The 18,397-nt window shown below is 42.1% G+C and overlaps 1 protein-coding gene across 6 annotated transcripts; it reads left to right on the top strand.

Annotated features, from left to right (window-relative positions):
• Positions 1-10,250: 10,250 nt before the first annotated feature.
• fosb (FBJ murine osteosarcoma viral oncogene homolog B) lies at positions 10,251-18,359 on the top strand. 6 transcript variants are annotated; one of them, XM_026192792.1, is made up of 6 exons: positions 10,251-10,717; positions 11,072-11,259; positions 13,417-13,800; positions 14,167-14,274; positions 14,690-15,037; positions 15,198-18,359. In XM_026192792.1, exons 1-6 carry the CDS (start codon positions 10,654-10,656, stop codon positions 15,261-15,263), a joined length of 1,158 nt encoding a protein of 385 aa, XP_026048577.1. In that variant the 5' UTR covers positions 10,251-10,653; the 3' UTR covers positions 15,264-18,359. The 6 variants fall into 6 exon arrangements, with proteins under 6 accessions (XP_026048577.1, XP_026048572.1, XP_026048573.1 ...); XM_026192787.1 differs by having other exon boundaries at positions 10,253-10,717; positions 11,102-11,259; positions 14,690-18,359; XM_026192788.1 differs by having other exon boundaries at positions 10,253-10,717; positions 13,417-13,770; positions 14,690-18,359.
• Positions 18,360-18,397: the final 38 nt, after the last annotated feature.

Below are 18,397 nucleotides of genomic sequence, written 5' to 3'. Positions count from 1 at the left end.
TACAGACATTTTTATTTCCCTGAGACACCCACGAGGCAGAACTGAGATAACCGTTAAAACTTTAACAAATCCCCAAAGGCCTTAAAAAGGTAATGAGCACTAACCTTTTTAGAAGTTATTCTGATTGATTTGGTATCTCTAATGATCCTTGTAAATATTGTGGCACCACAGCCCACACTTCCCGAGAAGAGCAGCAGCTCAGGCGGGAGCCTTCATATCAAGATAAAGAGAAACAGTTTGCGGCTGATCTGCCAGGATAAAACCGTAAACTGTGTCCTCTTCCTCGTATAAAGTCTGTATTTTCTCTGTTGATTCTTCTCTCTCGACAGCAGCTGTGCTCATCCTTCCACCTGCTCTCCTCCCCTCTTTTCTTCACGCCATCCTCCCTCCTCTCCCCCCTCAGCTGTCCTGTGGGATGTGATGATGCTCTGACAGGCTTGGCGTCTGTTCTTGGAGGTGCTGGTATTTTTGTGCCACAACGACGGGGGCTGGTACAAGAATAGTGCCGAAGTTGTAGTGTATAGTGTGGGGGTGGGGATCTGGGGAGAGCAGGGATGCTTTGAGAACTGTGAGATTTTTAAGCCATTGTATAGACAGGAGGGAGACCAGGGAGGCTTGCGTAAGTTGGCTCACTGGGTGCAAATTTAGACTGGGTTTGCTCACGCATAAATCTGATGAGCAGTACTATCTCAGTCGTCAGAGCTGCGGTATTTTAAGACGCGAGTGTATGCTGGCACGGAACGTGGGGCATATTTATTGTGTGTTTATTTACAAGTCGTGAAGAGTGACATCTGATAATTTGAGAGGCAAAGATCAGGATTTGCATCTACATTATGCACCTCTCCCCTTTCCGTTCCTCTTCCTGTTGTTGCTATTTATTTTCTAAATGGCAAACTGCTATAGATGGTTGTCCAGGTGTTTCACAGTCACTGACTCTGGCACAGAAATAATGAGGTGATGTAACATCTCACTCAGACTCCCTTTCTATTGCGCCTTCACTTCAGACAGCAAGATTAGAGCTTTCAGATGAATTTATGGATTTTTAGCTTTTCTATTTTTCACTTTTTTTATTACTTCCATGTGTAGGTGTCTGTTTGGGCAGTAAAGTTTAAATTCTCTGCTTCACAGTGTTTAGAAAAGTCTTTTTTATGTGAGGTAACTTAAGGTCGGAGAGTGCTGCAGCAGAAAGGGATTTATAGCAGGAAAAGGTTAATTTTGTGCAAAGAAACTGGAATCCAGCTGTTTTAATAAGACCAGTATTATGCGAACTGGGTGATTTCCTTAGAATGTAGTCAGTTTATTTAAATTAGTTGCCCTTTAGTCGTTAAGAGGTTATTGAAACACTTTGAATTGCACTGTTACGGAGAATAAAAAGTCAGCACCAAATCCAGCAGCTGAGTGTTGTTGAAATAATATCAAATACCTGACAACCACTTCTCATGCTATTATTTGCATGCAGGATATTGCTTTCTCTTTTTCACCTGCAGCCAATAAACTTTTTGTATAACAAACATTTTGATTTTGCACATGAGTGAACAAACAGGCTCAGTTCAGGGTCCCAAAATATGCCATGACAGGATAGCGACCATTCAGTTCAGGGTCCCGGTGCGGGGGGTGGAGCCTATCTCAGTGGTCACAGGGCAAGAGCCAGCTCCCTACAGCCAGTTTAAAATCCCCAATTAACCAAACAATTACCATTTCAATGGGTGGAAGACCACATACAAGGGCCCCAGCCATCCTGCAGCTTTGAATCAGAAACTTACTGAAGCAGTATGTGCCTTTGCTTTCAGTGTTGTGAAATGAGAATAAATCTAAAAAAAAAAAAAGGTCTTTTTCTGCCTCATTCATGAAAATTAAAAACTTCAAACTGGATTAAGAAGATCCTCATGTTGCTAGGAAGGTTCAGTTAGATTTTTCCATATTACAAAGTGGAGGTGAAAGAGTTTAAAATAGGTGGGGTTTAAAACAGGGTGTTTCTCAAGCTAAGTACACAAAGCTTAGACTCTCATTGTTTCTAGTTCATACTTTCTAGTTCATAGTCCGGTTCGACTGCAGAATGCAGGCTCTCGAGGACGCAAGCCTGCAGCACAATCATTCATTCAAATCAATACTCTGCTCAGCATTTTTAATTAGTTTATCATTGTAATTAATATTTAGAATAAAATTACCCTATACACTAATTATTTAAAGTGAAAGTGTAAAAATTTTCATGGCTAGATGTCAGTAGATTGACGATTACAGTCACCCGAGGTCCCTTTTCTTACCCCTCCCAATTCAAGTGTATAATCATAGCTAATAGATGCATTGCATTTGCAGCTTCATCCACTCTTGTGGGGTCATCTTGAGCTGAAGGTGACATAAAGACAAACATGTTTCAGTCAGCCATAACGGATCAGAAACCATTAAATTTAGATTTAATGGTCACATTAAATGTCAATGCTGAGTGAAAAGCGTTAACATCTATTTAATCTGTATGAGACGACAAAACTTTGTGAAAAGAGCCTGATATGGGTCAGTGAGTCAGAGAAGTGCTGCTGTTAGCTACTGTTAGCTACTGTTAGCATCTGTTAGCCTCTGTTCGCGGTTATTTGCTGCTGTTAGTGGAACTTTCTTTGGAGTGGCTGTAGCTTAAGTCTGATGCTTAGTGAATAAACTGTCATATGATGTGAGAATGTTATCAAACTGTTTATCAGAGGGAAAGTGTCAATTTTTGTAACACCTTGAGCCTAACATTAGCTGGCATAAAGTTGGCTCATAACCAACTGTTGTTGTCGTTTAGCTGGCTCTGGTCGGCTGTACTGAGATGGGAGGGTCGCATGTCTAATCTGATGACAATAAGTAAATGCGACAATATGGGGAATAAATGAACATGTTTATGTTTTTGCCTGTGTGTTTATTAAATCCAACACTACCATTTTTGCCATTTTTGGAAATAATTATGTGAGTTTACAGTCTGTGGTGGAGATCGGTCAAAGAATCCTGAACTGAAAAATATGGGAGGATCCAACAATGGCAAAGATTGTGGTAGAAATTTAACTTACAGGTGGAAATGCTTTTAAAAAATATATTTTGAGGCAAAGTCAGCAAAGATTTTAATCTGTTTCCAGATTTGGCTGGTGGCTTTATATCCATGTATATGTATATGTTCTAGTGACTACTGAATGAAAGGTAATTTTAATAAATGCTTCTAAATAACTGCTAATATAATTTCAAGACTGCTGTCAAGTGCAAAGACATGCTTCTAGAAGGAATTTGGTAAAATATGAAGATGAAAAAGTAAGCTCAAAATGTACATGTAAAGAAAAATATTGTATTCCATAATGTTCTTTTAGTTTTATTTATTTATTTATTTATTTTAAATCAGGCTGGTAAATGAAGACTACAGTAAGTTTTGAACTAACTCTTGCTTTTCATTAAACTCCAGCATAATAAAATATTTTGCAACAGAATTTGTGAACAATGCAAATGTACATCAATCGCTGTGTCTTTTTTTGATACACAACTGAATGTCTTGCTTTTTTCTCAGCAGCGTGCTTTCTTTCTAGTCTATCTGACGTTCTTCAGAGTGGAGATCATGGCCAGAACTCAGCACTGCATTTAAAAAAAAACATCAGTTTTCTCCAAGAAACCCTTCAGACTGGAATTCTGTCATTTTTGTACATACTTTTCAGTAAGAATTTTAGTTTTTTTTGTAGAATATTTAGAAGCGGCAAAAGGAATTAAATAATGTAAATGTAGAGTGTGTACATATGGGATCATTCAAGCCAAATTTAGTTGGTTAGAGAAGTTATTTTTACATCGCAGCAAACTCTACATAGGTGTCGGTATGTGACAACAACCGTAACTAACACACAAAACAAGACAAAAATGAAAACAGCGTTTACTACGTGTGCACAGGGGAGGGGAGAAAAACTGCTTTCGTCAGCTGTTTATGCCTGCAATACTCAAATGTCCCGCAACTATAACACTTTGAAATTCTATTCATGATTGGAATACCGTGACACTGCTGCACTTTGTGTTGAACTTGTCTGTATACTCATCATACGGAAATGTGGTTTTACGCAGCTCGTAATCATTTACACGGTTTACATAAAGGTTTTTGGTTAGTTGTCAAATATGTTCAGGCATAGCACTGACCTGAAGGAGGAAAGATAAACATGTTCCTATATGTTTTTATGACTTTTGTAATAAAACTAGATGCACACAGAGAGAAACTAGAGCCAAAAAGAGCACAATGTAGGATTTTTAAGATGGACAGATAAACAGTGAATCTGAAGGTGATGCTGAACGTTCCTACAAATGTTTCAGCAGTTGACAAACAGATGCACTCCTGGAAACTGCCGAGGAGATGGGGTGAATGAGGGGGAGGGAGCATGCAGAGGAGACGGATACGGTGAGGAGCAGAAGAGCAAAAGGAAAAGGGTGAGGAGCAGAGGGTGAGCAGTGTGTGGGCAGAGAGGGCCGGCGAGGTGAGGGTGATGACGGGGACACATGCAGGTTTGTATCTTCCTGACGTGTGAAGTGTACACACAGTCCTCTCTTCTGCCCCCATATCTTTTCTCTCTCACTATGTATTGGATCCCACCCTCCATCAATCCCTCTTCCTCACCCACTCACTCCCTTTATTCCTACCTATTACTGGTCCCTGAAAAAAAAAATAGGGCAGCCATTATGTAAGGAAGAGAGAAGAAGTGGGGAGGGGGGTAGACTGTGAGCTGAGGGAAAAAAACAGGGTGAAACAAAGCATTCTGGATAGAAACAAGCAATCACCGTGAGAATGAGTAGGGGGAATAATGAAGTTGGCATGCGAGCTCTTCGTGCAGGTAGAAAGACGTGTTCAGATTCACAAAAACAATAGGGGACGGGAAAAACAATTAAAACCACAGCATAACAAGTAAACGTCCTCCATAGAAAAGGGTCCAATTAGGAGAGCCTGTTAGTGTTAAATATACATAGGCAGTAATTTGCTTTTGCAGACTTATTACAGCACTAAGGAGGCTACTGGGTTACAAATGTTGCAGTTTCTGTAACATACTTATAGGTTTCATCATATTAAAGCTGACAGTCAGCACTTGAACACGTTTGGATTCGTTTCAAACCAAGCAAACCTGTCTAAATAAAATCTGCAGTCTCCTCCAGTGTGATGTCTCTACTTAAGAGGACATTTTGACATGCAAATGCAGTAAAAGCGCAGTCGTGAATAATAAAATTAATGATGGTTGAATTCGATTTCGCCGGTTCAGTTTTATTGTCGTCTCATTGTGCTGCACGCTGGCTCGCTATCACAGCCTCACAGCTTAGCGCGACTTGTGTTTTTACTACAATGTCAAAGTGTGTGCTGCGAGAAAGAAAGTGGACACATATGTAGGGAATGTTGAGTTTACATGCAAAAAAATTCTACGTTTAATGACTCAGCGCTGGCTTTAACAACAGCATTTAAGCACTGTGTTGAGGCACACAGAGTTACTTTCCACCTCTGATCTCATCATCTCTCTCTCTCTCTCACCCGCTTGCTCTTGTCCCTCCCTCTTTCTGGCACTTTGCCTCTCTGACTGGCAGCGAGCCTGTTGAAAGTAGGCTAGGATTGACGCGCTGCTTGTGTCTGAGTCACAGAGAGCTGTGGAATACTGAAACCCACTGATTGCATTTAACTTTAGGCATCCGACTCCCATGCAGTGCATGATACAATAGAGCCATCCACTCTTGTTTCTGTGCCTCAATGCTGACGTTTATGGCTGCACTTACAAGCAGAAAAAAAGAAAAAAGATTGGTCTGATGCCGTGTACAATTGCACAGATGGTTATTTAGAGGCATTTTCATCACAACGGAAAAAGTAATGTCACTCAGAACATAGTACGGCAACAGTAAAGAGACATTATCCTTGTTGTCGTTGCAAAACAGTGGTTTAGGATGGCGTGCCAAATAAAATAAAAATACAAAAAAAACAAAGGATAAAGAAAAAAACCTAAAATTTTTACATTTTCTGCCATGTTACATTAACTTCTCCCTCACACATAGCTCGCAAGCATCTCTTTAATTTATGCTTCATCATTAAGTGCTGTCAAGGCCCTGTTTTCAGGAGGTCAGCAGTGCCATGGTCAACCATAGCCCTACTTACCTGCTTAACATAGAGGAAAACAACTATATGAAGCCTGATACCACCAAGCCAGATAAAATTAAATGACGTGAAAAATTTTTTGCCTCAGAAGAGTCTGCAACCAAGGTTGTGACGCATGCACAGTCGAATGTTTTACCTTCTCCACATACCGCTCTAAATCATCCCTGTGCGTGTGTGCCGTGTAAACTCGCGAGCTTGTTACTTGTCTAATGAGCCACAAGGATTACACCATATAAACACAAGTGCACGGACATAAACAGGACAAAGGCGAGCGGCGGCGGAGATGGGAACGAGAAAGACTGGAAAAGATGCGAGTGTAAATAATCTAACTGGCTCTCCACACACGGATGTCAAGGAGGTCATGGGAATTTTCCTATTCAGTGAGCATTAACTTCATGATACAAACTGTTCATTGTGGGCTCCCTGTGGGATTATATTGTCTAATCTAAACCAAAAAACTGTGGCTGTAACATCTGCAGAAAATCAGGCACTAGTTTACCAGCAAATGTGAAGTAAAACAAAAGCCAAACAAATGTAGCGAAGACAAATCAGACACAAGCAGAGCCTGAAAAACAACATGAATACTACAGAGAGTCCAGGGAAGGTGGAGGATAACACTGAGGCAATCTTTGGCTCCTCGCAACGAGGACAACGAGTTCGTACCTCTGCTCGTAAGATACACACAAAACAGTCAGCTGTGATTAGCGGAGAAATCTCTACAAATCTTAATCATTTACTCCATTCTTTGCATGCCATCACTGAAAGAATAAACCAGCTAGTACGCAAGCCAAAGGGTGTGTGGAGGTGCAAAATAACATGACTGCTACACCACTATAAATCAAACACCAAAGTTTGCCTTAAGTCCTCTCCTTAAACTTAGGATTTATTGCAAGCATTTGGTATCAATCCATATCGTGTAGTCCTGAGTGCATTCATGATTTTTTCACTAAAAACTGCCATGACAATAAAGAAAATCTGTTAAATATCTGAAAACAGGCAGGCAGGAAACTCGTGCATCTTTGCAGAAATAAAAGTTCAAAAGTTTATGGTTTCATCTTGATTCAAATATTAATAAATTCAGGGCTCTGCGTTTTTAATTTCACCTCAAGTGCTTCAGCTAATGCAGTATACACAGGCCATGTTTACATAGGTGTGGAGGGAGACAGTAAACTTTGCCAAGAAAGAATTACTGCTGGATTTAGACGATACGAGTTTTCAAGCAGCTACAGAGGCCTGAACCACCACTTTAAAGATCATGTAAGAATGAGCTTTGAGGGGTTTTTGACCTGAAAGACAAAACAGTCCTCGTCGCAGTTTAATTTTTGCTGTACCGATCGAGCCGAAACACAGAATACAGCAAAGATGAGGAAGGAAACTGTAGAGTGGCCGAAAGAAGAGCTGTGGCATAAGAGTATGAGACGCTTTGGTTGGCTGGGGGGGGAGAAATCTGATCAAATTTCTCTCGGTTAGGTGGGGGAAGCCTGTGAGAGTTATGCAATGTTGTTGGGATATGGAGCCAGAAAGGGGTGTAAACAACACCGCTCTCAAGTGGGACAGGCCTAATCGTTGCCTAGTAACAAGTATTTTGGGCCAGACCAAGCAAACATGGCCCGCCTTCCAAAAGGAAACAGGGGCTGGCCTCATGAGCACAGTGTAAGTTAGTGACTTCCCGAAAATACGCTAAGAGACAGGGGCAAGCAAAACAAAGCACGTCAGGGGCATTAGACAACACCAACCACTTTCTATTTTTTCATTTTTACCTAGCTTGGCAGGAGTCTAGACCACCGCAAGTTGTAAACACACAAACTTGCGATGAAGTAAACAGTCTGGAGGGAGGATTGCAGTCTAGAAACTCCACACCATCTCTGACTAAAGTCTAGCCGTGACTAACTATTTAGGCCCATGGAGCCTATGAAGAAACTTGTGAAAAAACTTCAGCATTAGGTTTACAACCTTTACAAATGCAACCCTACTTGATGATTAGTACACTTGGCAAAGCAAATTCCTGCTGCTCACTGATAAAGTGTTGCTGTTTTAATTATAATCTATATGATCCAAGCAACTTATTGACGCTGAGTAGATCACCTTTAATTCACTGGAATGAAAGTTAATGACCTGTTTCACAACATTATAATTAATGCATAATTAATCACTTCTGCAGGTACAGGAGTAATTACTGCCCACCTTTTGTGTAACAGTTATTGCACGAAATAAGAACTGAGGCCATACCAACTGCATATTTAACGACACAGCGACTAGCGCATGGAGTCGGGAATTTTACCGGCGACTGCTCGGACAGTATGACAGCTAGTTTAGTGATGTTGAACCTGTAACTGCCTGAGGGTAGTTCAGGCAGCACAGGGTGGAAAAGGAAGATTTAAAAAAACGGTCGTTAACGGTTAAAAGTGCGCTGAAACAACAACAGTCGCCGCACTGCTCTCTGCTCCTCTCCGCTGCTGCCACTGTTCTCTGTGCAGAAAGAATCCGGAAGCCATATTGTGTGCGGCTGCTGTCTTGTCACCCATAGCCGGTTGCCACGGAAACCGGTTGCTAAGCGGCATAACAAAAAAGACCAAATTTATACGTGCTTGCGTCAGATGCAACGGCGTATCCATGGCGACGCAACGCTACACACATTCAGTAAACCCGTGTACAGCACATGGCCCCTGCCTCTTTTAGCACACCGTGTCTCTTTTTAACCGCTTGTTTTAGAGATTATTAAAAGTAAACACGTCTTCTTCTGTCGCTGGGAAGCATGTCTGTATTTTTAATCGGACTAGATATATGTTGTGTTAAAATAGCGGAAGCTATGTTAGTCGGCAGTGATTGGTTTCCCCGTGAATGTGGGCTGCCTTTCCTGCGTTATCAGCCATTCACCTTAATAATTCCCCATCAGGAACAATTCGCATCGACGGAGTTAGTCATCCCGGTTCAGCCGCACGGCACCGGTAGCGGCAGTCCGGATGGGACACAGCGTCCTCCGTGGATCCTCGTCTCTGACGTTGTTGCGGCGCTGACTAATAACTCGTTATCCCCAACTCTTCCCTTTTTGCTCACGCCTTTTCACACACCGACTGTATTGCCGTAGCCCTCTCGCAGCAGCAAGCCCGCCCAGTGACACTGTGTGACATCACGAACACAAAACGTAGGCCTTGTATTTCACATTTTCATTCATGATTTGACACCCCATGTTCTCGCATTTGGCCCTTGGAGCGACCCTCCTCCCCCCAAGCCAATGCCAAACTCCCACCTGCCACATTCCCACTGCTGTCCGCATGTAGGCTTTAATAATGAATCACTTTTGTGCTCGTCCCGGTGATGTTTGCAATGACAGGCGCAGATTTCCGTCACTGCTGCCCACTGTACATGTCAGAATAACACTGCTGTTTACCAACTAATGTTTATTTTTCCTTTTTTTTCTTCAGGAGGAGGAGGAGGAGAGGGGTGTGAATAAGACCGATGTTCTGACACTCTCTGAGTGCTCTCTGACTGTCCTGCCCACACTCAAATCCATAACAGATTAGGTGTATACATTTTTAAAAGTCGTAAAACCTCGCTTGGCGTCGTACCTGCCCTCGGGTTTAAGGAGTGTTCAGGCACAGAAGAAAAGGAGGCTTTCCTTTCATTAAAACATTAGGCTCACAAGCACAGAGGACTCCCGAGGGCGTGTCCTGAGAAACTTTTCAGCAGGATTTCCCTCGCATGTTGACGGGATTCCGTCCTGAGCTGTGAGTATTGCATAACTTAATCCATTGTTTTTCTTCTGGTGTTTTCCAGGTTACGTATTATATTGTAAATAAAGAAAATAAATGAAATAAATAAATAAAGGTTACTTATCTATCCCAGTTACAATATCTACAGAATATATATTATAGGTTTATCCGATATATAGCAGACTAATAACAATTACAATTGGGTAAATGTGCCACTGATTTCAACGTAACAAACCTTCACATTATAGGAATATTATGTATTGCTATGACTAAATAAATGTCCCAATCAAAACACACGCAAACAGAGTCCTAAATAGATACTTTCCATATTTATCACCCCCGAGCTTCTTAAAATTTCCTCTCAGAAATTGTCAGACGGTGAGAAATATCTCATGCCCGTGATATGACCAAAAAAAAAAGAAGAAAGTCTATTATTATCCGTCGACGAGGTGAGATTCTGGTCCATTTCAGTGGCAGAGGGAATCCCTCAACGTCACCAAGGATACCAAACACAACATCAGGCACAAATATGGTCATGTACGTCAGCGGAACTCCGAGGCGGGACTAGACCGTTGAAATGTCTTGCTTCTACTCTGGGCTTCATTCATAAGACAAGATCTGCTACTGTGCACCGTAATATAGCAAGCGTCCTCCGGCGTTCCGTGAGCGGACTTTATGGATGTATATTTGCACGTTTGATAAGGTCGGATAACGGAGAGCACTGAGAGGATTTACCGCTGAACCGGGGAGGACTTCTTCGCAGATTGAACTGGTAGACCTTCCTCCCCCGTCTAAAAGCGGGGAACTGGATTAAGAGTCTTCATGCAACTTTTTTGGAAAGAGACCAAGAGCGTTTCACCGGGGAATAACAAGAAGACTTACATAGGTAAGAAACGCTTACTTTTTGTGGCTGTGAGCGCAAACGGTTTGAGAGCAAAAGTCTCTTTTTGAAAGCGCACTATTTTAAAGTAGGTCGGGAGCATCTGTTCGCTTCAGACGGCTTCATAGGAGATGCTTAAAGACAGTTTTTCCTGCTGACACCGGTTTAAACGCATAAAACACGCTGCTGCAGGCCACTTATTAACCGCCTGCCATCATTTATGAGAGAACAGCCTAATTTAAAGCAAGCGCCAGCTGGCTTGTGTTAAGTGCACAGAGTTTAACATCAGTCATTCTCTCATTACAGTACCTCTCCTCCTTTAGTAATCTTCTTGTGTGTGCCGCTGCCCTGCCGCTGCAGGTGACATCGCTCTCTCTCCGGTACCTGCAGGTGTCGCGTTCTCTTTCGGCCCCCCCGGGGAGATGTACCAAGGATTTCCCGGCGACCCAGACAGCGGTTCCCGTGGAAGCTCGTCTCCATCTATAGAGTCCCAGTACCTTTCCTCCGTGGACTCCTTCGGGAGCCCGCCGACCACCAGTGCTCCACAGGTAAGTTCCAGTCAGCAGACTGGAAATGTAATGAAAACAAAAGTCGGAGAGCGTTTTTACCTCAGATTGTTTATTCGTTTAAAAATGCAATATGACTGACACGCGATCACTGGGTATGAACCTGTCATTTAATTATGATATGTGCTTTTGCTTAAACACACTCTGCATGGTGTGTCAGTTGTATAAATATACAGAATATAAACGTATTTATGGCTTATGAAGCAGTGGGCTCTGTCACCGCTAACAGAAGACCGACTACACCAAGTCAGCACATTTGGTGTATCCGGTCTTTCTGCAGTCAGAACTTAAATGACCGGGATGACTGGATGTAAATTCAACGTCTGTGTGTTGACTGTAGCCCCGGTGGCGGCGTTGACAACGTGCTCAGCGCGGTTGACAGCGCTCTGGAACTCTCCGACGTAAGTGCCGCAGCCCCGCCCCTTTGCCCCGCTTCTCTCCTTCCACTCGCTCCGCTCTCCTCTCGCCGTGACGTAAATGCCCGTTCTATTTTGGAGTGCTACGTCGCGTTGCCAAGGGGAACACCGGGGGTGTGAGGGAGGAGGAGGAAGGAGGCGGGAGAGACGCCGTTTAGAGAAAAACGATTGGTGGAGGCGGTCGCTCTCAGAGCCGTCGGTCCAAACGTCTGAACGCGCTTTCAAATGAATATTAATGAACGGCGATACTCCCCCGAGTATGAAATATAAAATACCAGCGACAGATTTGAGCTTTCCACGACTATTTTTAGACATGGGCGCAGAGGAAAACTTAATAGCCCGTCTTTTTTATTTTAACAATAAAAACACCTACAGTCGTAAATTTCAAGTTTTTTTGTTGTTGTTTTTTTGCTTAAAGTTAAACAAAACATCCTTGAACACCCTTTTAATTCAAATTCTCTATATAATGAGAAATCCAAGGCTGCTACCTTAACACGTTTTGGATCCTACCTTTACAACAAATAGCATTTCTCCACTCTTTGGTAAATCCCACGGAAAAGGTGGTTAAATGAATATCAAGAAATGGAAACAAGTCAGAAACTGGGTCTAGGTAATATAGGCCTACAACAGGGGTGTAAAACAGAAGACCCAAGTGCCAGAAGTGGCCACAAAAGTTTTTAATCTGGCCCACTTGACAGCTTTGGAAAATGTGAAGGAGTGCATAAATTTTAGATTTTCTGCTGTATTTTTTTTTCATAGGTTTTATGGCTTTTGTACTTCTCCCACGGCTATTTATACTTCACCAAAGTAGTAACAGATAAACAGCTAAATGGCAGAATGTTCCTGTTTTTTCACTGTCTACTATAGAAATGCATGATTTATAAAGTAAGTTTACAATAGAAAAAATAAATAAATAAAAAGAGGACATTCTGTCTGTCAACTAACAAACATTTCCAGCTTTATAATTGCAGGACAGTCTGCGCAATGAGCTAACAGAACTTCTTCCTTAATTTTACAGATTTATTTCTTACAATTTAAGCCCCAAGTGGAATTTCTCTATCATCTAGAAAAACTGAGTCATATCATCTAAAACTGCACTTGTTTTTCTTATATTAAAATATTTCAGGGGTTTAATGTATGATTAAATGTCTGTGGGCTGCATGTGGCCCACAATGTGAAATGAGTTTGATACCCCTGGCGTAAAATGTCTGATCACTAAGGAGTCTTAAAACTGTATCACGTCAGGTAGCCTAAACCTTTCTTTATGTAATTGTTAACATAATGGGTCCAGGCATATTAAATTATTAATGTTAATATTCTTCTTTCTGTTTGTGGCAGCCTAGCATGACTTTCCTAGTATATGATAAATACTAGTATCTCTTCAGCTGTTGTTTTATACATTCAGCCACATTCGGAGCAGAGGGTTTTTCACACCTTGTTGTAGTTTATCTACAGTCAGATGAGAATAGCAAACAGATACAAATAGTTTTAGGTGAAATCTGAATTTAAATCATTTTACACTTTAAAGCAGATCTTTATTGCAGCTGATGAGAATTTCAGTGCATGTTTGTACTAAATGTATCCGGTTTGCTACAGTGATCGGACTGATGCACAGATCCCAGCTTTTTTTTCTGGTTTTTCTGTATCTGTCTGTATTTTTTTGCTGCTCTACCTGATCTGAGCTCTGGTCCATAAAACTTAATTGTCGACATCTCCTCCTCAGGAGTGTGTGTCAGCAAGTGCTGGCTTGAGCATTGTGGGCAGCGGGCCAGGGACAAGTGGTGGAGGTGAGATGCCCGGTTCATTCGTGCCAACCGTCACTGCCATCACCACCAGTCAGGACCTGCAGTGGATGGTACAGCCAACCCTCATCTCATCCCAGGCTTCTGGACAGAGTGGCTCCACCGGGACCACGACCATGACCCAACCAGCTTCACTGGTTGATCCGTTTGACATGCCAGGCCCGAGTTATTCCTCGGGATCTGGATTCACCCCACCGAGTTCAGACACTCCAGGGCCAGCAGCTGGCCCTGTCCGTCAGTCCAGAGCCCGAACTCGGCGTACACGAGAAGAGTCTGTGAGTGAAGATGGAGATGTTGGTGTGTTAGTAAGTTTGCGTGCTTGAATGGTTTGTCTGTTGACCCTCGCATGTTATACATGCACTGCAGGTATATTGTTTACGAGGAAGCCAGTAAAGGTAATAACGCTGTGTCTGTAATGTTAAGCAGTGGTGTGTGCTAACACTAATGGGTGGGTGGGTAATTAATTGGTGTATTTGGTGTTTGCTTTGGTATTTTCTCATTTGCACAAACCTACTAAACGGCAGAAGGCTAGTTCACTGTTCAGGCACAAGCAACTTTTATCTGTCAGCTGTGATTAAATGTAGCTTTATTTGGTGTTTTTAAGCTAAATTAGTCAATTAAAATAGCCAGTGTTTTTTTTTTAAGCTAATCTGTATTCTTCCTTATCTTAGCTAACACCCGAGGAAGAAGAAAAGAGACGTGTTCGTCGAGAGAGGAACAAGCTGGCTGCTGCCAAATGCCGAAATCGCAGACGAGAACTTACAGACAGACTGCAGTCGGTGAGCCTGGCCCTGTTCTTGCTTTCAGAGCGAATGTTGATGATAATTGCATATTTTATGTTACCTCCCATAGCATCGTGTGGTGGGGTAATAAATGCTTGCATGTGTGTACAAGAGAGAGGATTATGGTAATGGGTGTTTAGCTGCAACGAAGACAATTACAGTCCTCAAAAGAGACTATTGTACTTTTGGTAGTTAAGGCCTAATTAACATACTCTTCTATAAGCCACCTTGCATATACGGCTGTAGGGGAAGCAGGGAGGTATTTCTACTGGAATAAACACAAAGAAGATTGGCATACCTAACACTCCTTTCTTCTATCTACTGCACATCTTCTTCCCATTTCACCCACCTTTGCCTTGTTCCCGTCTCCTTCTCCCCCATTTTTTCTTTCATCCTCTGTACCAACCCACAGGAGACAGACGTACTGGAGGAAGCAAAGGCAGAACTGGAGGCAGAGATCTCAGAGCTACAGAAGGAGAAAGAGCGCTTGGAGTTTGTGCTGGTGGCTCACCAGGCAAACTGTAAGATCCCATACCAGGACCAGCCTCAGCAGGGCTCAGCACAGCTGCCTCCAGTGCAGTCCCAGCTGCCTCCCCAGGCCTTACAACCGCCTGTCTCCATTGTGGGCTTGACTGTGAAGGAAGACTCTTTCTATCTGCCTCCTGCCTACACAGCCCATCCTGCCTCCACACAGTCCCAGCCTCCGGTTCAACAGCAGCAGCAAGTCCAGCAGCAGCCTCAGCCTGGAATAATGCAGGAGGTAGAGTTCTCTAGTTCTTTTTATGGCTCAAGCGAGCCAGCACCTGGTGGGCCATGCCTTATGGTCAACGACAGTGGTGGTGGTGGTGTTAACCATGACGATGCGGCCATTGGCAGCTACAACACCTCATACACATCTTCATTTGTGTTCACCTACCCAGAGGGAGCCTGCGGGGTCAGTGCCAACCAGCGGAACAGCAGTAGCGAGCAGTCGTCCGATTCTCTGAACTCGCCTTCTCTGCTGGCGCTCTGACTGACCGACAGACACACGCATACACATGTTAACACACACGCACATTATTCTCGCTGGAAGTAGAGGCTGAAGTACACGCACAGTACCGATCAGCCTCACCGATTGAGAAAAAAAATAACAACAAAAACAACCAATGGTTTACATCTGATTGGATTATGAGTTTACACATTCTGAAATGTATCCTAATTAAGAGCCATACAAATAGTTGCACATTAGGTCTAACCTTTAACATTCACTATATTTTAGTTTTCTATTACACTCGCAACTGGACATTATGGGTGAATAAAACTGGGTTACGAAAACTGAGTCCAAGTTGCCAATCTTAAGTTCTGTGGCTTAACAGATTAATTCACAGTGAATTCTCTTAAGCTTGTACTCTGACTGAGTAAGAAACAACACGATCACTCCGACAAGCACAAGCGCCCCTAACTTGTTCCCTCTGTCGGTTGCCCCTCTTCCAGTGCTCCCATCCTTTTCCATGCTTTTCTTCCTCTCGCTGAATGTATTTGTGCAAATCTGAAATAGGGACGAAGGACGCTCTGTTCAGGTTTTCTTCTCGTGGGAGACAGGCTGCTGATCTCTCGCTCACCTCTAACTGTTCATCTGCTCGACTTCCCTCTGCTTCTTCATTTGCTGTTTGGACTTGGCAAGTTAAGGATCTGAGTGTCACAGCCCGCCACTAAATCTTGTGCTTTTTCCTTCTCTCGTTTTTTCTTTTTCTTTTTTTTTAACAAAAAAACCACAAAAAAAAAAATCTTCTGACATCTGCCTACCTGCTGTGCGACCCATCTCTACCCATCTCTGTTTTCTCCTCTTCTGTCTCTTTCTCCTTCTCTCTGAAGTCTTCGACCCCCGAGAGCCCGAAGACACCCTCCAGCCCTTGGGACCTTGAGTGAAAGCCGGCTCAACTAACATGCCCCCCTTTGAACCCTGTCATACAAGGACATGGACGCAAGCCCAACCAAACGGAAGAGTCTTTTCTTGGAGCACGTTGCTCAAATCCTTACAGTGAACAGCAGCTAAATACTCTGAACACGCACACAGACGCATAATTGATGAACAAACACATGCAAAAAAAAAAAAATGCAAGATGGATGCCACTGTCTTCTGCTGAGCCATTTTTCATGTTGTTCACACAATGAAGATTAGACACACCAGTTGTGAGGATATAGAGAGACTTAAGGAATTAAGGAAGCAAGCAGGAAAGGCTCTGAGGGAGTCCGGATAGAGGATGGCTTTCATTTTAACGACGGATTTTTGTGACCAAAAGTTTAAAAAAAAAGGAAACAAAACAAAACAACAACAGAAAAAAAGAATAAAAAAACAAATAAAACACACAGAAAAAAAATCTTCTCTTGCCAACTGTGTGGAAGGGTGACCTCAGTAAAAACACCTCCATACCACAGAGCCTCATCGCCCTGGGCCGACATGCGTATATTCACGCCATCGCTTTCAGCAACTGAAGATGTTTGCTGCAGCGCACCAGCTCAGAGTTTTGCTCACACTCATTCAGATGTGAACCGATGCCTTTATTTAGAGGAGAGACTTTTTCTTTTTTCTTTTTTTTTCTTTTTTGGGGATAGTGATTCAGACAACCTCTAAACATTGGGCTCAGTGGTCTCTGTACCTCCTCTGTTCTCTAACGGGGATGAGGCGGAGGTGCGTTTATTGTGAGTGCGTCCACTCTGAGGCACCTGGCCCGTTTATTTCTTTCTTTATTGAGGTTGACGGGGCCAGTGAGCACAAAAGCAAGACCTGGAAACGAAAGGGGAGAACGTGTGGGCTGTTGTTTTGGAGTAAAGCGTCCTTTCCTTTGCCTGTGAATTTGTAATTTTTTTTTCCCTGTATGTTTGAGTAAGAACCGTTATATATTTTAATGTTTATATTTGTTTGTGTGTTTAATTGTTTTGCATTGACCTCCGCTTTCTCCTGTACTGTTAGCGTTTATTATTATTTTTGTATGTTTTGTCATTTTAAGTGGGAGATTTCTTCACAAATGTTCCTATTATATCTGCATACTTATTGTTTCATTATCTTATTGTATTTTTTTTCATTTGGCAACTTTGGAGGCATGCTGTGCACTACGAGGAAAAAAAATTTAAGTCCATACCCATCTACATAGTTAAAGGTAACATGTATATATATAAAAGTATATATACCATGATGTATGAATGTCTGTAGATCTAAATGGGATATTTTTGTCAATGAAGAAGAAGATAAAATAGTAAAATCAATATTTTTCTAAATGAACAAACATATATATATATATATATTATAAAGTACTGCCCTGTCCCTCAACATGAAGCACGATGTCACTGCCTCTGTCAATGTGTATTTATGTTTTATAAACGATATAAAGCACTATCCGAGTTACATTAAATGTATGTTTATAATGACAATGATGTTAGAAGGTTGTGGTAATGCCTTTGTTTTGTTTGTGTTTTCCTCTGTGAGGTCTGTCCCAAAGCTACTGACACCTTAACGCCACTTGCTCCTTAGCAGAAAACGAGGGGGAAAAAAGTGATTGAATGTCAATGCGCATATTAAAAGTGTAAGTGTTCAGATGAAAACGTGATGATTAAACTGTTTGATTTGTAAGGCCAAAGTATTTCACACCCAGTGTAAACATGCCACTCAGTGGCGTTCGCATTTCCGATAAAAAGTGTTTGAAGCATAACTGCAGCCTTGATTGATGGGCGTCATCATGTTAAAGCTGATCCACTGGTATACTCGACAATACATGTTGCCTGTCTGAGATTAAAAAAAAAAAACAACCAAAAATCAATTGTTGTTATTGCTGGATGAGAAGCTTTATTTTTCAACTAATAAACATGTTTATTCCAAAAAGAAAAGAAATTGCTGGTTTAATGGTATAAATCTTTGCTAAATAGTGGCTCTGGGTGGTCAGAAAATGGGCAGACCTCATGTTTTTTTTGTTTTGTTTTTTAAATGTTGTATAAGGACTGTGTTTGTACAGATGTTGGAGATGCCTTTTTGATCTCTATCCAAATGCAAATGTGATGAGAATATGTTCTGGTGTCAGAATGAGCATAAAACATATTCAATAGTTCTCATGTATATAGATTTTTGTGGTGCTACTTATACTAG

The sequence above is a fragment of the Astatotilapia calliptera genome, chromosome 14 (genome assembly GCF_900246225.1).
Source record: "Astatotilapia calliptera chromosome 14, fAstCal1.2, whole genome shotgun sequence".
NCBI lineage: Eukaryota > Metazoa > Chordata > Actinopteri > Cichliformes > Cichlidae > Astatotilapia > Astatotilapia calliptera.
Note: the sequence above shows the minus strand (reverse complement) of the source record. Positions and strands in the feature narration are given on the sequence as shown.